The sequence below is a fragment of the Leucoraja erinacea genome, chromosome 6 (assembly GCF_028641065.1).
Source record: "Leucoraja erinacea ecotype New England chromosome 6, Leri_hhj_1, whole genome shotgun sequence".
In the NCBI taxonomy this organism is placed as follows: domain Eukaryota; kingdom Metazoa; phylum Chordata; class Chondrichthyes; order Rajiformes; family Rajidae; genus Leucoraja; species Leucoraja erinaceus.
In genome coordinates, this window is record NC_073382.1 from 80,949,264 (window position 1) to 80,972,216 (window position 22,953).

Sequence of the window (22,953 nt, forward strand, 5' to 3'; positions counted from 1 at the left end):
ATGGTGTACTTGATGACGTATTTGACTGACTTTACAGAGGAGAATATCTCAACATTGATGTGAGATTTGAACTTCAATAGTTGAGCAATACAGGGCACCACCCAATCAGAAGTGATAGGTCGATGCTGGCGTCCCTCTTGATGTTCCTGAAATCCTATTATATATATATCTTTTGGAGGTTATTTTACTGCTTGTGCGTTAGAAAAATTCTAAGCTTCAGTTATGTAAACTACCAGTAGAAAGCTTGAGAATCACTTTCAATTTATTGAAAATGCAGGAGCTTGTCCCCCAAACCCCCACCGGGAAGCGGCCCCTGGACCCCGCTGGGGGCCTAGCCAACCTCCTGGACCCCCAGCCAATACTTCCTACTTTTTTTCCGGAGGTGAATATTATGCTTGCAATCTGACCTTTCTGTCCTAGGCCTCCTCCATTGTCATAGTGAGGCCAAGCGAAAATTGGTGGAACAGCATATTTCACTTGGGTAGTTTACACCCCCAGCGGTATGAACATTGACTTCTCGAACATGCCCTTGCTTTCTCAGATAGTCCTTGCTTTCCTTCTCTATCCCCTCCCCGTTCCCAGTTCTCCCACTAGTCTTACTGTCTCCGATTACACTCTATCTTTGTCCTGCCCACTCCCCTGACGTCAGTCTGAAGAAGGGTCTGGACCCGAAACGTCACCCCTTGCTTCTCTCCAGAGATGCTGCCTGACCCGCTGAGTTACTCCAGCATTTTATGTCTACCAAGTAGGTCTAACCTCTCATTTATAGCTACAGCCTCTAATGGAAATAGCATTTGGGTAAACCTCTTCTGCACAATTTCCAAAGCCTCTACATCCTTCCTGTAAGTCTGACGAAGGGTCTCTACCAGAAACGTCACCCATTCCTTTTCTCCAGAGATGCTTGCCTGTCCCACTGAGTTATGTCTATCTTCAGGAGGTTTGTTTCCCTCCGTCTGCGGAGCCTGCCTATGCAAAACCGCTGTTGACATTCAACTGACCCGTTTTCACACTGCAGTATTGATACCTGCACACTTGCCTGTTATGCAGTTTCTGTCTAACTTATTTACATATGTTTGATCTCTGATATCCTTAACTCATAAATATCCTGTTCTCCACCAACACTGGAAAAGCAAGGGCAGTTTGCCAATTTAAGCGACGTTCCGCATTAGTATAGTCTGACTTATTCCAGTGACGTTGAGCATGCACCATGTTCAGTAAATCACCACAAGGCGGTGGAACAGTACAGTTGCTGCCTTACAGTTGCTGCCTTCTCAATGGCAGAGACCCAGGTTCGATCCTGACGAAGGGTGCTGTCTGTACGATCTCCACGTGACCATGTGGGTTTTACCCGGGTCCTCTGGCTTCCTCACACACTTCAAAGAAGAACAGGTTTGTAGGTTAATTTGGCTTGGGTAATAATTGTAAATTGTCCCTAGTCTGTAGGATAGTGCTCGTGTATGGGGATCACAGGTCGGCGCGAACTCGGTGAGCTGAAGGGCCTGTTTCCGCACTGCATCTCTATACTAAAAGACTGTCATGATTTTTTTCAGTTAACCCCACATGAAGACCCTGTACGTTTAGATTATAGCAGGACTTTGAAAGTGCGCTATAGAGGGAAAGGATTGATTATGCCATTCTTTTTAAGTGTATTGAAAAGTGTATTTAAGTGTGTAGAATTAATTCTTGTGTATTGATTTCCATTTATTGCAAATAAACAGAAAACAACATAATGCAACCCAAGTGTTGGACAAATTAAAGTTTGAAGAAGCCAAAGGAGGTCTAAATGAAAACAGAGCCATAAATGAAAGTTCGTTTGAGATGCCCATTTTTGATCACCTTGTTTGTGAATGTTGCGAACAAACATTTAGTGCCCTCACATCTGTGAAACCGATTTCCAGATGTATTTCCTGTAGCACTTCCCAATGTGCTTTAAAAGGTGGGGGAAAGAACTGTCCAACGTCATCGGACTCTCGGCAAACATTCTTAAGACAGAATTTGCTCAGGAGGCATGCTTCAGTTGGAACAAACACTTCTGACCAATTTTCTTCAGAAGAAATATGGCGAATGACTCCTAGTATTTCATGGACAAATACTGAAGATCAGTGTATTGTTACTAATAACTATTTAGACAAAAATCATTCAGATTCATCAAGAAGTAGCACCACATGGAAAGAAAATTCTGAATTGTTTCTCAGTAACAGTGTGCAAACAGCTAAACCTTACAGTAATGCATCATCAGTAAAAAAGCTATCTTGTGTTAATGCAAAGAGGCTGGCATCCCATTCGGCATTACAAACCCCCGTTTGTTCCTCATTTACTCCAGTGTCTACACCTGTGGGGTTTGAAATCATTTCATTGTGCAGTAGTGATGGAAGTACAGCGATGAAACAAATGGAATCATTAGCATTTTCAAATGATGTCCATCATTTGGAGGAAAAATACGCAGAGATGAAAAACACTGATTCTCACACATGTCCATTAGCTCAGGAATTTGCTTTACTCACACAAGAAAATATTGAAAAATTTGAGTTACTTCAACTCAGAAAGGATTTTCAAGAAAATCAGGAAATAACTGATAAAGATTGGCAAATGGAAAATGAGGTTTATCAAACAATGCCTTCTGAACAGAATGTTGCTCAGATGGCATTAGAAAGTCCGTGGGAATTGCCATGCATTAATAGGAAGTCACTTTCAGTGATGGTGCCTCCAATATCACCACTACCAAAAATTGCTACTGATCCCACAATTAAGGAAATAAAAATGCCTAACCTTACTGAAAATGAGTTCAATCTGCAACAGAGGATTGGAATGCAGCAGTGGGGACCAGCATCAATCAAGAAAGTTAATTCTGCAGATTGGATTAATGCAAACATAATAAAATCTGAAGTACCAACCATCAATAAAATGCAGGCCACTTCCCTGAAGTTGCATCTGGGAAAAAACGTGACTTGTAAATTGAATGGTTTCGTTCAACATTCTGCTGAAACACACAAACCCCCAGAAGTTCGACTTGAGGATGATTATGTTGAATTAGTTGAAATGAAAGCTCAAGGTGTTGAAAAATCACCATTATATCATAATCAAATGACTCACTTTGAAGTGAAACCAAGCAAAGATGAAGTAAACTCCTTTGAAGCCATGAAAAAAATTGGTACAGCCAGATTCAGTAAGCACAATGATTATCAGGAATCTCATTTGGGCAAGCAAATTCTACAGAAGGGATCAAAATTTTTGGGGATTAAACAACGATTTGAAGAGTTGCTTGGTTACCATTCGTCCCAAACCTTTAATAAACCTGATGTATTTCAACAACATCAATATTCAGCACATCAGCCATCAAAAACAGAGTCTGAGCTGATGAATGAATCTGTTCTACAAGAAATTGGCATTGCAAATGAGAATATTGAATTTATTCAATTAACAAAAACTGAAAACATGCCACAGCTGAACTGTGGAGTACTGGAAACAACTATGAACGCATCCACAAAACTAAATTGTATTTCTGAGACCATGGAGCCTAAAGTGGGACTCACGGCACAAACTGATGTACTATCTAAAACAAATGAAAAAGAAAAAATCTATCAAGCTATTGCAAGACACGAGTCTATGACTCCAAATGTCATAGATATGCATACAGATACAATTCAGTATATTATGAATGAATCTGAAATGTTTATTGCTGAGAAACAGGTCAAAATTCCGGCTCGTGTTCAAGGATCAATTAACAGAGTTGATAAGCAGTACAAAATGTCTTCAGTTAGGTTTAGCTCTTCTGACATGAATCAGAGGCAAAGACCTGGAAGTTTACCATTTATTAAGAAGGATGCTATAAAATACTTAGAGATGGACTTTAAGAACAGACTTACGGCTAATTTCTGGGAAAATCCAAATAATATTGAAAAATCAACAAGACCAATAACTTCAGAAGGAGCCAGCTTAACTATGGGAAGGGATGTCCAAATAGCGCCAATTGTTGTGGAGTCAGCTTTCATTGATGAAAAAATGAGAAATTGTTTTGAATGGTATGTCACACAACGAAAACATCAAAACCGATGGGGTTTATCCTCAAGTTTTGAGAGACCTACAGATATACTAATTTCACCTTTTCTAAAATGTATTTCTTCGCAGCTAATTGATAGTGTTGTTATTACAAACAAATTGCCATTCATAACTGAAGAACATAAAAATATGATCGAAAGAAATGTGAAGGAGAAAATCGCAAGTAATAACTTGCAACTCCAGCAATCTTTAGATTACATTGTTGATGCACCACTGCAGTCAGAAAGCCTTGAACGGAATGATTCATTGTTGAAGAACACTGACACGCCATATCTTTTTAAAACAATTCCTCATCAGGAAGATGATATTAAGGGACTTGAAAAATTCTTCCCAACTCATGATGGTGGGATGAGGAATGAAGAGATAAACAAATTGAAAGAACTATGTGTTGTCACCACATTAAAGCTAAAAGTGAAAAGACAATTACATTTCTGCTTAACAAAACAGCATGTGGAAATTATATCAGATTGTTTACCAAATGTGGTCATGGAATCATATGAACAATACTATCACCCAGTGGCAAAGAAATGTTTACCCAAGTTGATCAATGTTGGGAAAGGATATAAAAAGCCGAGACCTTTGTATATACCTTTTATGAAACGTGATGTTATCGACCGTTTGGAAATTAGCTTAAGACAAAAACTTATTTTGAGTTTGTGGGGATCTCCAAATTCATTTGAAAAATCGTTGGAGACAACAATCCCAAAAGCACCACCTGTACCTTCCCCGTGCAAAGTAAGAGCAGCTAAAATAGACCCCATTGGTATCAAAATAGATTTCATTGAAAAACAAACTATAAACCATTTGGAAAGGCACATTGCGCAAACAAAATCTGAATTTAATTGTGTTATACCAACAGAAATTCAAAGATCAAGAGATATAATCATGCCACCTGCCCCAGTATTGATGGATTCTAAACTAAAGTTACAATCTTATGTACACTCAGTTATGAATGATAGTTCAGTTAGAATAATAAATGATGAGCATAAAAAAGCATTGGAGGCCAATTTAAAGAAGAAGATAATCAATCATAAACGTGGTCTCCTTCCTAATTTTGTTCAGAAGTCTTTAATTAATGTTATGGATTCTCATTCGTTGAAAGGTCCCATTGCATCATCGGACATCATAAAAGAAAGAAAGATATTAGCCGGTAACTTGGAGAGTTATAAGAGGATATTAAGAGAAGATAACAGGAAGAGTTCTGCATCAACCAAAGTATTTAAAGATAAACTAGAAATGTGCAGCAGAAAACAGTGCTTAGAAATTAACATGGATTCTCTTCCAGAAATAGTAAAAGAGGCGTACAAAGTCGCATATTGTTTAGAATCAAAATATACATTACCAAAATTAATTTCTATTGGAAGAGGTTATACGAAATCACGACCAAAATTTCTGCTATTTATTGAACGCGATTTAATTGACTGTTTGGAGCTGAACTTGAAGCATAAACAGATTTCCCATCTGTGGAAAGTTGAAACCTTGCATGAAAGATCATTAGGAATGATTTTTAAGGAACAAAGCATTTTGCCATCCAACATGATAATTGTTAAGGAAGTAGTACCTGTTGCTCTAAAAACATATTTCATTTCTAATCATACCCGATCACTTTTAGAGTGGCACATTACACAGAAAAAGCTTCAACACATCTGGAGTGTGCCATTACATATTCAGAGATCCCAACAAGCATTCAGTCCACCTGCTCCAAAACTTATTGCTTCACAACTGAAACCACAGCCTGATTTTGATGTAAATATTATACTAATTGAACATTCATTTTTTTGTGCTGAAAGTAAGAAAAGATTGGAGTTGAATGTACTGAAAAGGATAATAAATAATCATTGGGGTCTTCCAAAGTTTGTTCATTTGTCATTGGAGAGCTTTATTCCTCACGCTCCATCTGTCAGACCACAATTAGTGGAAGAAAATAAATCATTGGTTAATGGTAACTTTAAAACTGTTTGTTTGTCAAGTAAGATTCTGCGACCGAAGGACGGAAAAATTACTACTCCACAATGTGAACAAACTATCAAATTTGTGAAGGCAATTAAAAAAAGAATCCTGCCTATATTTGATCACGATAAATCAGAACATAAAGATAAATTAGATATGTGTTTATTTAAACAACGTCTAGAACTAAAACTGAACCACTTGCCCTCAATTGTACAAGAGCTCTATGAAAATACGTATCCCTCAGAACCAAAACAAAGCTTATCAAAACTTCTCACACTCAGTGAAAGTCTTAAAAAAACAAGACCAGAGTATATCCCATTTTTTGAACGTGATGCCATTGAACACTTGGAAATGAATTTGAAGAATAAACATATTTCACACCTTTGGGGATTTCACAGTTTACATGAGAAGTCAATGGAATTTATGATTCCTAAAGCTCCACCTGTCCTTCCAGCAATCAAAGCAAATAGAGCCCAAATGGAGGCTGTACCAATGGAAGCTGGTTTTATTGGCAGAGACATCAGAGATAAATTGGAATGGCATATAATTCAAAAGAAACTTCAGCACAATTGGGGCTTACCATTTTATTATCAGAACTCAGTGGAAGCATTAATTCCAGCTGCTCCAAAGGTGCTTTCATCGCAGTTAAACTTGCAATTTGATTTCATTATACTTAATGCACCATGTGAATTATCATTTGTTGATATTAAAATTATTAAAAAATTAGAGTTAAATATAAGGAAAAAGATCATCAATCAAAGATGGGGACTTCCAACCCTTATTCAATCATCTTTAGAAGTTTTTATAGCTCCTGCACCACAAATGAATATCATTAAGCCCTCAGAACCTGTGACTAATAAAAAGTTAAAGGCTAATAACATTGAAATTAAAGAGCCTTGTAAAAATGAAAATCCACAGAAAACATTAGTGCAACTAAAAAGAAACAAGTTCATCTCAGCATCATATGAGAGAACGAGAAGGAATTCAAAAACAACAAGAGCAGAGGGGATGTTTGTTTTTGCTCAACTCAAACAAGAGGATAAACATAAATTGGATATCTGCTTGACTAAACAATGTCTAGAAATTCACATGAACAGTATTCCAGAAATAGTGATGAAGTTTTATAAAATCACCTATCTCCCAATATCAAAAAAATCATTACCGCACCATATTGTGTCTAGAAGTGATTTCAAAAAGCCAAGATCAGTATATATATCTTTTATTGAACAAGATCTTATTGATCAACTGGAACTTAATTTAAAACACAAACAGATTAACCATCTCTGGAGACTTGCAACTCTGTATATTGAATCTTTGGAAATGCTGATTCCTTCAGGACCACCTGTACCTCCATCAATCAAAGCAAGTGGAGCTCAAATAGAACCTGTAGGTAGAGAAATTATTTTTTCTACTGAAGTTCGAAAAGATCTTCACTTGCATGTAATACGGAAGAAGCTTCAGCACAATGAGGGCTTGCCATTGCACATTCAAAAATCTGAAAACATATTTATTCCATCTGCTCCAAAACTAATGTTGTCCAAGTTAAATCGCCAGCCTTATTTTGACATTATCTTTATCCCATCTGAACTGACATTCCTAAATGAAGAACATAAACGAATATTGGAGTTCAATGTAAAGAAAAGGATTGTAAATCAGAAATGGGGCCTTCCCAAGGTTATTTTGTCATCTTTGTGTAATTTTATGGCTCGAGCTCCATCCATGAAGGATGTCATTCTGCAAGACAAAATAATCAAAAACAAGAATAATGTAGGCAGCACTCTCATTAAAAAAAAAAGTAGTAGAATGTTTCATCACAATAGATTTCCACAATATATTCAAGAAAAATATTTGTTACACCAGAATATAAGAGGTAGTAACAACAAAACATCAAAAAACATTGAGGTATTTTTAGGTCTCAAACCAGAACATAAGGATCAGTTAGATGTATGCATAGCAAAGCAAAGCCTGGAAGTTAAAATGTACTATTCGCCAAAGCTGGTAAAGGTGTTCTACAAAAATACCTATGCTCCACCATCAAAAAAACGTCTTCCAAGATTAATCGCATGCAATGAAGGATTTAAAAAGCCAAGATTAATGTATACCACTTTTGTTGAACTGGATGCTGTAGATCGTTTAGAATTGAATTTAAAACACAAACAAATTAACCATCTTTGGGGATTTGACACAGCGTATGAAATGTCAGTCAAAATGATCATTCCCAAAGGACCTAATGCATACCCAATGATTAGATCAAAAGGACATCGTATTCAACCAGTAGGTGTGGAAACAGCTTTCATTGAAGTGGAGACAAGAAACGTAATGGAATGGCACATCAGACAGAGAAAACTTGAGAATACCTTGGATTTACCATTACACATTTTGAAATCCATAGATATGTGGATTCCTACTGCTCCAAAACTGATTTCGGGTCAGTCAAACCAGCATTATTTTAATACCGTAGCTATTATAGCGGGAGAGCCAGATTTCATAAGTTCTGAACATAGAAAACGTTTGGAACTGAACACAAAGAAAAAGATCATAAATCAGAAATGGGGACTTCCAAATCTTATTCAGTTATCCCTGAAAACCTTTATGGCTCCACCTCTACCTTTGGAAGATTGTGCTCTAAAATCTAAAATCATGAAAGAAGTTAAAACATTTCCTGATGTTGATGTCGAGTTTAATTCCAAAATGATGAACAGAGACGAGAAAGGAAAGTTAGCTTCACTAACTTATGAAAAAGTTTCAAAAAATACAACCATTAGGAAAATAAGTGCATTTCCAGATTTTGTCAAGTTCGAGAAAGAATATAAGTATAAAGTAAATAGCTGCTTGTTAATGCAAATTATCAATACTAAACTGCATTGGTTACCTGACATTGCACAGGAATTTTATAAAAATTATTATCCTGCTGTTTTGAAAAAGACATTACCAAAACCATTTGTTGTAAATGAAGGATTTAAAAAACAAAGACCACGGTGCTTACCTTTTGTTGAGCAAAATGCCATTTATCAATTGGAGCTGAATTTAAAGCACAAACAGATTATCCATCTTTGGAAACTTGAAACTCTATATGATAAATCTATCAAAATGATGATTCTTAAAGGTCCACCACTGGCTCCAGCAATCAAAGCAAATGAAACTAAAATAGAATCTGAGGGTTCGGAAAGATCTTCCATTGCTTATAATATTAGAGACGGACTGGAGTGGCATATCACACAGAAAAAACTGCAACAAAATTGGGGCTTACCACTGCATATTGAAATGTCACTACAATGCTTTATTCCATTGGCCCCCAAACTGATTCCATCCCAACTAAATCTTAAACCTAGCTTTAGGATAATGGTTGCTCTAAATGAACTGCCATTTCTGATTAAAGAACACAAGAAATTATTGGAACTCAATATAAGAAAGAAAATAATAAATCACAAATGGGGTCTCCCAACACTTATTCAGTCTTCATTAAAAAATTTCATGGGCCTTAATGGCTTGAGAAATGATCGAGTGCTTCAGTCAGAAATCACGATTTTCAGAAATGTTGGGCTCAGCAAAATTAAAATCCCATCGCAGATTACCAAAACAAGAACATTACTGTTACAACATAAAAAGGATAGCCAAAATGCAAAGCCATGTAAAATAAAATTAGCAGATATTTTTGACTCCCTTAAACAAGAAAGTATTAATAAATTAGATGTGTGCTTAAGGAAATTGCATCTAGAAATTCAACTGCATTGTTTGCCAGAAATAGTAAAGCAATTGTATAAGGAAAATTATCCTTCCATATCAAATACACTATTAGAGAAGATGATTGTACCTAGTGAAGAACGCAAAAAACCACGTTCCTTGTATATAGTTTTTATTGAACAAGATGCAGTTGATCGCCTCGAAATGAATTTAAAACATCAACTAATTTTCTCTCTTTGGGGTCTTGCTACTCCATATGAAAAATCAATAGACATTATGATTGCTAAAGGCCCACCTGTGCCTCCAGCGGTCAAATCACAGAGAGCTAATATAGTACCTATGGGAATGGAAACACTTTTCATTGCTGAGAGAGTGAGGGAGAATCTTGAAAGGCAAGTTATACGGGAAAAACTTCAAAAAACCTGGGACTTACCATTATATGTTCAAAGATCAGAAGAAGCATATATTCCCATTGCTCCAAAACTTGTACTATCTGAGCTAAAACCACAGCCTACATTTTCAGTCATTATTGTTTCAAATGAACTTGCATTTCTTCATGATCATCAAAAGAAATTATTGGAGATGAATACAAGGAAAAAGATCATAAATTGCAAGTTTGGTCTTCCCACACTTATCCAGTCATCTTTGAATATGTTTACAGCTGTTTCTTCAGATTTGTGCAGTCTCACCAATATGGACAATAATGAAAGTAAAACGATTCTTCAACACTCATCTCCTACCATCAAATGTGGGAAATTATCCACAACAAAAGATAAAATTTGTGACAGAAGCGAGAAATCTAAAAAAATTGATAATGATCTTTTATGTACTCGCCTCAAACCCGAGAGGAAGAACATCCTTCTAGAGACTTGTGTATTAAAGTCGTGTCTAGAAATTAAGATTGGGTACATTCCTGAAATGGTAAGTAAGTCGTATGAAAACACCTGTTCTGCACAGTCAAACAAGCCTCTGCCAAAGCTTATTGCACTTGGCAGAGGGTTTAAAAAAACAAGACCATATTATTTACCTTTTATTGAGCAAGATGTTGCTGATCACTTGGAGTTGAATTTAAGGCACAAACAAATTAGCCATCTCTGGAAAATTTCAAATTTATATGACAAATCAAAAGAAAGAATGATTTCTGAAGGACCACCTGTTCCTCCGGCATTCAAGGGAAATGAAGCTTTAATATACCCAGAGCATTTGGAAATAGGTTTCATTGATGATGAAGTTAAGGACAATCTAGAATGGCACATCACACAGAAAAAACTTCAGCATCACTTTGGATTGCCATTACTTGCAAAGATATCACAAGGAGCTTTTATACCATCTGCTCCAAAACTAATTCCATCACAGTTGAAACCACAACTTGGTTTTACTTTAGTTTTTGCTTCACCTGAACTGTCCTTCCTCAGCTCCGAACAGAGAAAATGTCTTGAGTTGATCACAAGGAAGAGAATCATTAATTACAAATGGGGACTGCCCAAAGCTATTCAATCGTCTTTGAATAGTTTTATGGCTTCATTTTCTCTGCAGTCAGAAATGATGGAAAGAAATGAGGAATTGTTCTGTATTTCACATACAAAAAATAAAAAAGTAGATATTGCTATGAATAGATTTTTACAACCTAAAAATGCAGAGTTGTCATCAAATCAAAATCAGAAATGCAGTGGCATTCTGAAACCCAACAGCATGAGAGAGGGGTGTTTTTCTGCTAAACTCGACCCAGAATATAAAGATAGGCTAGAATTATGTTTAATAAAGCAATGTCTTGACATAAAAAATGGTCATTTGTCAACTGCAGTGTATAAGATGTACGAAACAGCTTTCTGTCCAATTTCAAAGAAGCCATTTCCAAAACCAATTGCACCAGGGAAAGGATTTAAAAAGCTGAGATCATTGTACATACCCTTTATTGAACAAGATGCTGTTGATTGCTTGGAATTGAACTTAAGGCATAAACATCTTACTCATCTCTGCGGAATTACAACACTTTTTAAAGAATCAGTAGCATTGTTGGTCCCCAAAGGACCACCAACCCCTCCAGCAATCAAGGCAAGTGGAGCTCAAATAGAGCATGTAGGTATGGAAACAACATTCATTGACAGTGAAATTACAGAGAGTCTAGAATGGCATATTGTACGGAGGAAACTTCAGCACATCTGGGACAGCCCACTTCATATTCAAATTTCGCAAGAAAGATTTATGCCAGCAGCACCGAAATTAATAGCATCTCAGCTAAAACCCCAGATCAGTTTTGCTTTCATCCTTGTCCCAGCAGAGCTGATCTTCCTTACTGACGGACACAGGAAAGTACTGGAACTGAATATGAAGAAACGGATTGTAAATCGCAAATGGAATCTCCCAAAGTCTGTCCAGTCATCTGTGAGTCATTTTATACCTGATGCCCCGCAAATGAAGGATTTTGTACCACAGCCTCAAAACCAACCAACTCCAATTATCATGATGTCTCCTCCTGTAAGCCGTGTTCTTTGCATGAAAAATGAGAGGCTGCTGTCATCAAAATTACAAAAAAACAAAAACGTGCAAGAGAATCACAAAGTCCCTTTTGATAACTTTAAGGCTGAATGTGAAGATGTTGTAAATCTCTGCTTAGTAAAGCAAAGCTTAGAAATTAAAATGGACCATCTACCTGATCTAGTAAAGGATTCATACAGTGCTTTCTATGCTCAGGCATCAGAGAAAACTTTAACAAAGTCTATTTTACCAGGCCAAAGACTTAAAAAACAGAGATCATCATATATGCCTTTTACTGTACAGGCAATGATTGATTGTTTGGAATTGAACTTAAAGCACAAACAGATTATTCATCAATGGGGATTCCAAAGCCTTCATGAAGAATCATTAGAAATGATGAATCCTAAAGGACCACCATTACCTCCAATAATCAAAGCGCGTGGAGGTCAAATAGAACATGTAGGTATGAAAATAATCTTCATTGAAAGTAAAACTAGGGAAAGGCTGGAATGGCAAATAAAACAAAAAACACTTCAGTACATTTGGGGCTTACCAATACATATTCAAAGCTCATTAGAAATGTTCATTCCTGTTGCTCCAAAACTGATTTTATCACAGTTAACTGCAAAGCCTGACTTTGCAGTAGTTGTTGTTTCATCTGAAGCTGCTTTTCTGAGTGATGAATATAAGCAAATACTGGATCGAAATATAAAGAAAAGGATCATAAATCGCAAATGGGGTCTTCCAAAAGTTATTTCTGCATCATTATTTCAATTTATGGCCACTCCAATTGGCAAAGGCTTCATTCTACCATCTAAAGATATTAGTGAATCCAACATAACATATAGCAATAATCTAGATAAGAGTTATGAAATATTTTCACAGGGTACAAATTTGCGGCTCAAAGGGGGAACATTGCTTCCGCAATATGAGAACGCTGAGATGACCTTGCATAAAGTCGAAGAGATAATTACTAATTTACACCTTATGCCAGAGTGCAAACATAATCTGAATATGAATTTGACAAAGCAGTGCCTGGAAAGTAAAATTAATTGCATTCCTAAACTGGTAAAGGATTTATACAAAATTACCTATTCTCTCATGTCAAAGAAACAATTACCAAAGATTATTGTACCTGGCAGAGGATTAAATAAAACAAGATCAGCATATATTCCTTTTGTTGAGCAATATGCTGTTGATCGGATAGACATGAACTTGAAACACCGCCAACTTTTATATCTTTGGGGACTTCAAACAATATCTGAAAAGTCAATGGAAATGATGATTTCCAAAGCACCACCACTGCCTCCATTGATTAATACTGGCAGAGTTGGAATCAATCATTTCTGGATAGGAACATGCTCTTTTTCTGATGAGGTTACCAAGTTTTTAGACTGGCATATTTTGCGGAAAAAAATGCAGCATATGTGGGCTTCCTCATCACAGTTTCAAAAGTCAGCTGAGGCATTTATTCCTCTTGCTCCAAATCTGACATTAACCCATCTTAATCCTCAGCCCAATTTAAAAATAAAAATTGCAACAGTTGAGTTATCATTTGTAAATAATGAACATAAGAAGGTACTAGAGATGTATACAAAGAAGAAGATTATAAATCATAGGTGGGGACTTCCCAAAGTTATTGAGTCGTCCTTAAATGAATTCATGGCACCACCACCTTTAATAAAGGATACAGCAACACTGTTTCAGATTAAGGAAAAATGCAGAACAAGATTCAGAAGCAAAGGCCTATCAAAGAATCATAAAATGATTTCTGCTAAGTGCACATCTCATCTTAGCAAAGGAGAGAAAAGTACTTTAGATAGTCAATGCTTGAAGGAAAATGTTAGAATGAAATCAAGCGAAATATCTGTTATTGATGAACTTTTACCAGAAAATAGAAACAAGCTAAACATGTGCCTGATGAATCAAAACGTATCTAATAAATTAGATTGTGTACCTGAGCTTGTAACAGAGCTATACCAACAAACGTACCATTTTGTATTGATGAAACCATTAGCAAAACTCACAACAGCTGGCAAAGGATTTAAAAGAGCAAGATTATCACATATTCTGTTTGCTGAACAGGATATTATTAATAGCTTAGAGATGAATTTAAAGCTTAAAAAGCTTAATAATCTCTGGGGTTCGGCAACAACATTTGACATGTCAATAGAGAGGATGATCCCTGAAGCGCCACCTTTGTTTCCAGCAATAAAAGCAATAGGAGCTAACATAGAGCACGTGGGTATAGAATTAACCTTCCAATCTGCTGAAACCATTGATATGTTGGAATGGCATATCAAAACAAAGAAATGTCAGCATAATTTGGGCATACCATTGCACATTCAAAGATCAATAGACACCTTCATTCTACCTCCTCCAAAACTAGTACTATCCCAATGTACTCAGTATTCCAACTTTGATATTGCCTTATTTGTAAATGATCTAATATTTATAAATGAAGAACATAAGGAAGCATTAGAAACAAATATCAACAATCAGGTCATAAATCACAGCCAGGGTATTCCGAATATTATACAAGCCTCTTTGAATAGTTTTATAACTCCTGCTCCAACAATTATAAAAGACATACAGCTCTTAAGCACTGAAGAAAGAAGCGCAATAGAACTGGAACAATATGAATTGAGCAAAATTAATATAATTGAATTTGCTGACCATAACTTAATGACAAGCACAAGTTGTAGAGATGTTGATGAATGTAGCAATGTTGATTGTATAGAAGAATCTTTTGCTTGTCCAAAACTGGAATCTAATGATAAACAGGCGGTGCCTCTGACAAAGCAACCTTCACAAATGAAGTCATTGGACAAACGTATCCGTGCAACCTCAAGTAAGCATTTTCTGAATTTGAATGATCTTTATACCAGATTCAAAAAGCAAAATTTAAAGAACAAATGCTACGATCATCATCTTGAGATAGATTATTCCATTGCTTCATCTAGTTACACACCAACTACTATGAAAACTGTTGAGTCTGTAACTGGGACACCAGACATGAAGTTGTCTGATTTGGCATGTAATCCAGTGACAATTGGAGGCCTCTCTGTAGGTCCAACAGTAATAGGAGAAAACCTGGCGTCATCACCCTCAACAATGCAAGAAGACTTGTCCAATTATCAGAAACAAAATAAAGAGCCTGTTTTATTGACCCCTCCTGGTCCTAATGCAGATTGTGAAGAAATGTTATTAAAAAATGCAATGAATATTGAGCATGACGAGTCACTTTCTAAACGATTGACTGAGGAAGCAAATATTCATGTTCAGCAAGATGACGAACATGGAATTGTTAAACTAACTCCAGGTTTTGTTAATGACCAGAATGAAAAAGAAAACATGCAAGTTAATTTATCAGGAATGATCTGTTCACAGCCACCACCAGTAGCACTTTGTAAATCCTTGCCGAAAAGAACATCTATAGCACCTCAGATTCCCGATGATGGAAATTACTTAAGTGTTTCTGATGAAGAACTACACAATGCTTTTTATGAAAGCCTTAATAAATCATACCATACTTCTAAAATCCCTGTTGTAAAGAAAAAATGTAGGAAAACCTATCAAAATCGCTTTTCAAATCAATCCCAACCAGAGAAGACTTTGGTAAAGCCGAAGACTACGTTTTCCCGGCAAATTTGTCAGAAACCAAGAACATTTAAACATAAAGAAGAAGGGATGAATTCTGAGTTAGGCAGCGGAAGCATTCTTTTTGTTGAGCCAAATGAAGAACTGCAGGATACAAATATGAATACCTGCGATTCAGACACAGATCAGAAAGAGACATCATTAACACAAGAAAGTTCTCAGAATTATAAAGATCATAAGCAATCTTCACAAAGTTCCAAACTCCAAAGTCCAGGATGTCAACATGTGTTGCCAATTGAGGATCCTCCATTTGCAGTAAAAGAAGACTTTGAAGGTATTGCAAATACTTTTTTTTTTGTAAGATGATAGAGTTTTGTAAATAGAATTGTCACCAAAATATTTTACTTTTACTTTCAATTCCTCTTAAAAGTAATTTAAGAATGTTGGTGGCTATGTATGACCAATTAAACAAAACTGGTACTTTTTCCATATAACAAGCGATTTTTGATATTTGATACACGTAACCTGCTTCAATTTGTAAATGTAAATGTCTCAGATGTCATCTTTGAAATAACATTTTGATTTGTAAAATATAAATATGATAACGTTATTCTATACCATTGGCAACTGGTCCAAACTTTGCATAGCTCAGGTGCATTTGCAGGGAGAGTTTGGTATTTTTACCTTGTAATATCTACACATCTAAAAATGTCTGTTTCAAATATACTCACCAGCTGAGCCTCCACAGCACTATGAGTAGCAAAATGCAAAAAATTGCTATCTTCCTGATGAATAAATAAATATCTTCTCATCTCAGTCCTGAATTACCAACTCCTAAGTCAAAGGTGTAACCATGGGCACACATATTGGCCTCAGCTATGCCTACCTTTTTGTTAGTTACGTTGAACAGTCTTTGTTCCAAACGTATACTGGCACCATTCCTCAACTCTTTTGATGACTGCATCAGGGCTGCCTCCTGCACCTGCACAGAGCTCATCAACTTTATCAACTTCTACCCTGCCCTCAAATTCACTTAGACTCTGTCTGACATATCTCTCCCTTTCTCGAGCTCTCTGTCTCCATCGCAGGAGACAGACTATTTTTACTACAAACCCCACTGACCGTCGCAAATATCATGACTGCACCTCCTTGCACCCTGGCTCTTGCAATCCCATACTCTCAATTGTTTTGCCTCCACCATATCTGCTGCCTAGAATTGGCTCTTCACTCAAGAACAATTTCTTCAGTAAACATGCTTTTTCTCCTGCAGTTGTGGATGAATCCCTCACCCATGTTTCCTCTGTGTCCCACAGTCTAGCTCTCGCTACTTCTCTCCCTCGACGGAACAGGGATGGAGTTCCCATGGTTCTTACCTTTCACCGCACCAGCTTCTGCATCCAACACATTTTTTTACATTTCCTCCATCTTCAGCAAGATCCCACTACCAGTCACATCTTTCCTTCCCTCACCCCTTTCCACTCTCCTCAGAGATCGCTTCTTTCACAACTCCTTGTTTCACTCATCCTTTCCTAATGAAACCACCCCTCCTCAGATAATTTTTCCTGTAACTGCAGGAGATTGGCCAGGGCCTGTGTGATGTCCCACTTCCTAATCATTTTAACTTTCCATTCCCATCCTGACCATTCTCGCCTGGGACCCCTCCTTTCCCAAACTCAAACTAGAACAATAGCACCTCATATTCAACTTGGGTAGCTTACAACCCAACATAATGAATATTGAATTCTCCAATTATATATAATACGACTAACCCTTATTTCGTCTTCCTCCCCCATCCTTGATTCTGTTACGCACACATTTCTCCCACTATCCCACCCATCCCCCTGTGCCCTTCCAGCCATATCCCTCCTCTGGATTTACATTTCCGATCATTCCATTTGTCTCCTTTTCATCTATAGCCTTTGTCTACCCATCTGCCACGCAGGCTTATTTAATTGCCAGGCCTTGTTCCCCCCTCTACCTCTTTTTCAGCTTTCTCCCCCAGAAACATCACCGTCATTCTATTTGACTTTGTGTCCATATCGTGGAACCACCTACACAATGGAATTTTGTACAAGAATGCCTGTAGAGATTCAAGAGCGCAGCTCACAACCACTACTTGGAAATTAATCAAGGGCTAATCTTGTTAACAATGCACTCATTCTGAAAATCAGGCACACCTTGCCCAGGAAATAATTTATTTTGTTCCCAGCTCAGAATTCTGCAATTCCACATCTTATAATACAGTGGTAGGTCAAGAAAGTTTTTTTCCACCACCTCTTGAAAGGCAATAAAAGATGGTTATTAAAAGCTGGCCTTCATATTCCATGATTGAATACTATAACAGGTATTCCTACCCTACCACAATTGTCAACTTGCCTTCTGTTGCTACCAATCTCAGCTTGATCACAATTGCGGAATACAAAGCCAAAATGTCACAATTCTAAACTATAGTCAGTACCAAAAACTTACATTTGTTAATTCATAATCCATACCTGTTCTTGGAACCAGTCTTGTGCATGCTGCTATCTATTCTATTGTTCTTCAAATGTGCACCCCATTAGATGCAGGAATAGCTGTTAGTTTAAAGCTACTATCTTGGAGTTAGGAAGACTATGCATGGACTTTGAAGGCTTATATCAATATGGCTAGATGGCCTAACCTTGTAATGCATTGTGTCTTTGTCCTAGGTTAGTTAACTGGCATACAGCAGAAAAGGCTGTGATGGAATGGCAATATTGGAATTGGAAATTGTGTTAACCTGAAAGAAGGCAACCAATTCTTATTCCATAGAGTTGCTGCATCTGCAGTTCTAATCTGCAGGAGGATGGATTGCTGGAGCATTGTGACATTCTCAAAATCCCCTTTGAATAATGGTATCTTGAGACATAATGACAGCAATCTGAGGTTGCTTGCTGGAGACCTGTTTTAATACACAACTGGGATATATAAGATATCTTTGCAATTGTTCTGAGATGTTTGATAAACTTACAGCATGGCATTCATTTCCATCTGGCAATTCCCATGATGTTGACTATAAAAGCCATCTCCTTTGCTATCTTTCTAGCACAGAGAACAGGACAGAAACAAGCTCTTTGTAATGACCATGATGTCAATCTAACTAGTCCCATCTTTTAGTGTAGTTTAGAGATACAGTATGGAAACAGGCCCTTCTGCTCACTGAGTCTGCACCGACCAACTATCTCTAGTACACTACTTCCAATTACTACACCAGGGACAATTTACAGATGCTAATTAACCTTACAAACCTGCAACTCTTTGGAATGTGGAAGGAAACCTGAGCAGCCGGAGAAAACCCACATGGTAACAGGGAGAATGTACAAACTCTGTACAGACAACACCCACAGTCAAGATCGTTGCATGCAAGGTCTCTGGAGCTGTAAGCCAGCAACTCTACTGCTGCTCCACTGCGCTGCACCTGTCTGTATCCCTCTATTCCCTGCCTATTCATGTGTATGTATAAATGTCTTTAATATTGCTGCTATCACATCCTCAGGCACCTGTTACTCTAAAAACAAATCATTCTTGACATTTCCAGCGCCAAAAAAAGACTGACTATATACTTGTGCAAATGCAATGCCTCACACTTGTTAAGATTAAATTCCATCATCCCGCCAAATTTCCAGCTTGACAACCTTCGTCAATATCCATGCTCCACATTATTTGTGCCATCTACATATACACTAATCAGTGTATACAACATACAGACTACCTTACATATTTTATGGAGCGAAGGAAAGAAGGAAACACTTGCAGAACACTACTGGTCACTGACTTCCAGTCAGAAAACCACACGTTCACCATTATCCTCTGCCTTGCATGACCATGCCACATCGTATCTAGTTTACCAACTCACTGTGGATCCTAATTAACTTAATTTTCTGGCCCAGCCTACCACGAAGGGACCATGCCAAATACATTACTAAAGTCAATTACTAAAGTAGACAACATCCACTGCCCTACTGTCATTAACCAAATTTGTCACGTTCTCAAAAATATTCAATCAAATTTGTGAGACAGGATCTTTCACACATAAAGCCACGGTGAATCCCTAATAAGGGTACATTTGTTCTAATGCAAATATATCCCGTCCTTAAGAATTTGCTCCAATATCACTACCAATAAAGTTCATGAGCCTATAATTTTCTGTCGCCTTTCTTAAACAAAGGCACAACACTGGCTGTTCTCCAGTTATCTGAATTTTATGGTCTGTGGCTACAAATATCTCAATCAAGGTCCCAGCACCTCCTTCATTGCCTCTATTAGTATCCTGAGATAGATTCCATCAGGTTCTGAAGACTTATCCACCTTAATGTTTTTCAAACTGCTGCCTTTTTCGCAGAGTCACTCCAGAAAAAGGAAAATGCTGCCTGTCCTGCTGAGTTACTCCAGCATTCTGTGTTTACCTTTAATGTTTTTCAAGATATCTATCTCCCACTCCTTCTTAATATTGACATGCACTCAAATATCAACATTCTTTATTCTCATCCAGGTTCTTCTCGTGGGTGAATACCGATGCAAAGTATTTAAGATATTACCCACTTCCTCTGGCTCCAGACCTAGATTCCCTCTTTTTCCATGAGTGGACCTACATTTACAGTTAGTACACAGGGGTCAAGGAAAGAGCGTTCACATCGCGGCCCTGTTTCCACCAATCTTTCCACCACCACACACAAGAAGCGCAAGACATGCAGATGTCGAGAGGTGTATTCAGCTCTGGCTAAACAATTTCTAATCTTGTGTGTGCTCAATAAGAAGATTTAGTACGCATATTAAATGCCTTGGACTACCCCATAACCCTACTTGGTAAGGGCACATCATGGCTCCTTATAGGCCTTCATAATCTTTTGTAATTCTTTACCACTTTTATATTCTTCAAAGGACTGTTCTGACTTCAGCTTCCTGAACCGTATTTTTTTTTTTGCCCAAATTTACAACATCTTGTCATCCAAGGTTCCTAAACATTCCCATCTTTAATCTTCATGAGAAAATGCTGGTCCGTGCCTTTAAACAATCCCCACATGGATTCCCCCCCCCCCCCCCCCCCCCCAACTGCTGCTATTAATCTCTACCCTCCCCAGTTCTTGTCTAATACTGTTGTAATTAATCTTCCCCTAATTTTGCCCCGAAGTCCAGCATACACAGAACTATCTTATAATATGTTAGAAAAATGTTCTGCCACTATAACTTCAAGCTCATTTCCAAGCACAAGGTCTAGAACGGCACCCATATGGACCCGTATGGGCGATCTACATATCTTTTCAAGAAAACATCCTATTTTTTACACCTAACCAATTCTGCCTATCTAAGCCCCTGGCACCCTCAAGGCCAGATCTGCTTCCAACTGTCCTATTATAATGACTTCCACAACCCTACCTTGCTTGTGCAATAACTTCTATTGGTAGGTGGAGGCAATGAGCAACATATCTTTAAAGGTGCAAGAAAGGCTTCCATCATCACCAGTTCACTTGAGCATGGACAATTTTACACAAAATTGAGTTTGTATGTATACCCTAATACAATAACCTCCATTTAGCATTGGCTGAGCATAAAAAATTATGATCATGTTTAGAAGCAGAGACACCTATCGTGTATGCTGCTCCAAGTCAAAAGGGCAGTTAAATTGTGTATCATAACCCCACTTCACTTCCATTCCTATCTATTTGTTTTAGATTTCAGACCTTTAATTTAATGGTGTATTTGATGTTCCTTTGTAATCCTTTAGAGTATTTAGATGCAAAATAGAATATAACCAGTATACCTTGTTATGAAATACACACGCATGTTGGACTTTCCTTGATCGTCGTAATATAGAATTAAATTAATATTAGTAGTCTTTCCAGAACTTTAGGTAAAAAAAATTGGTACATTTATCTAAGCACGTGGTGAAACAGTGGCACAGTGGTAGAGTTGTTGCGTTACAGCGCCAGAGACCCGGGTTTTATCCTGACTACGGGAATTTGTACGTTCTCCCTGTGACCTGCGTGGGTTTTCTCTGGGAGCTCCGGTTTCTTCACACATTCCTAAGACATACAGGCTTGTAAGTTAAATGGCTTGGTAAAATTAAAATTGTCCCTAGTGTGTAGGATAGTTAGTGTGCGGTGATTGCTGCGGACTCAGTGGGCTGAAGGGTCTGTTTCCATGCTATATCTCTAAACTAAACATATTGTGCATTAATTTGAATTGAATGATAAATGTTGACATTATGGTTTTCTTTTAATCTGTTTTTTCTGTTTTTAGTCTATTACCAGTGTGAGGGTCCATTATTAACACGTGATGTACACTAGGACAACAAACAGGAAAAGGTACTGTGAATAATATATGTTAAGCAATCAGCATGAATTACTCTTTGTTTGCCAAATTGAAAACTAGTTTTTCTTGTATTGCAGGTTCATCAGCAGGACAACTTCAATGTCAAGACGTTGATGAAGCAATTACCAGATTGCCTGCTGATATGAAATTGTTACATTAGATGTAACATTACAAAGTGTAACATTACACTTGCTTAAATAAACATCATTCAAGCAAAGTGAATAATTCATGATAGTTGTGCAATTAAGTGTAAAACATAAATGTAAATTTGGAGACAGGATGTGAGTGGGAACATTTGGAGGTCAGCAATACAACATTTGCTGATTACATACACTGATTGCAAAGTGGGACTTTACCGTAGTTAGAAATTAGATTTGCCACATGTGTGCTTCCAGTTGTGAACTGATGCATTTACTATGTTCATGTTATAGGAGGAGAATTTTTGTCCATTATTGCTGATTGTCCACTATAAACAAGTGTGGTGGGGGGGGGGGGGGGGGGGGGGGGGGGGGGGGGGGGGGGGGGTGGTAAAGTCTAACCCAAGGCCCAGAGGGAAGAAATGCGTCTTTGGGGTGGGATGCTCCCAGAAGGAAGCAGAGAAGCCAGGTGGCATGTCCCCGCAGCCGGACTCGGACGGATCGTCAAGAGAGGACCCAGTGGTGGCCGAGGAAGACATCGATGGTCAAGGAAGTGGACAGGTGCCGGCGGTCCAGGACGGGCTGGAGGTCAAGGACTGGTGGCCCAGGTAGAAAGCGGGCACCAGCGGTCGAGTTCACGAGCCCCAGCCATTGAGGGCGGGCCGGCGGAGGATGCCGGAGCTCTGATGTGCCAAGAACAAAGGGGTACAATTGG

The 22,953-nt window shown here is 37.8% G+C and overlaps 1 protein-coding gene across 1 annotated transcript; it reads left to right on the forward strand.

Moving 5' to 3' along the window:
* Positions 1 to 1,158: 1,158 nt before the first annotated feature.
* LOC129698331 (uncharacterized) lies at positions 1,159 to 22,537 on the forward strand. Its single transcript, XM_055637414.1, has 3 exons — positions 1,159 to 16,105; positions 22,030 to 22,094; positions 22,179 to 22,537. Exons 1-2 carry the CDS (start codon positions 1,819 to 1,821, stop codon positions 22,074 to 22,076), a joined length of 14,334 nt encoding a protein of 4,777 aa, XP_055493389.1. The 5' UTR covers positions 1,159 to 1,818; the 3' UTR covers positions 22,077 to 22,094; positions 22,179 to 22,537.
* The last annotated feature ends 416 nt before the right edge of the window (positions 22,538 to 22,953 follow it).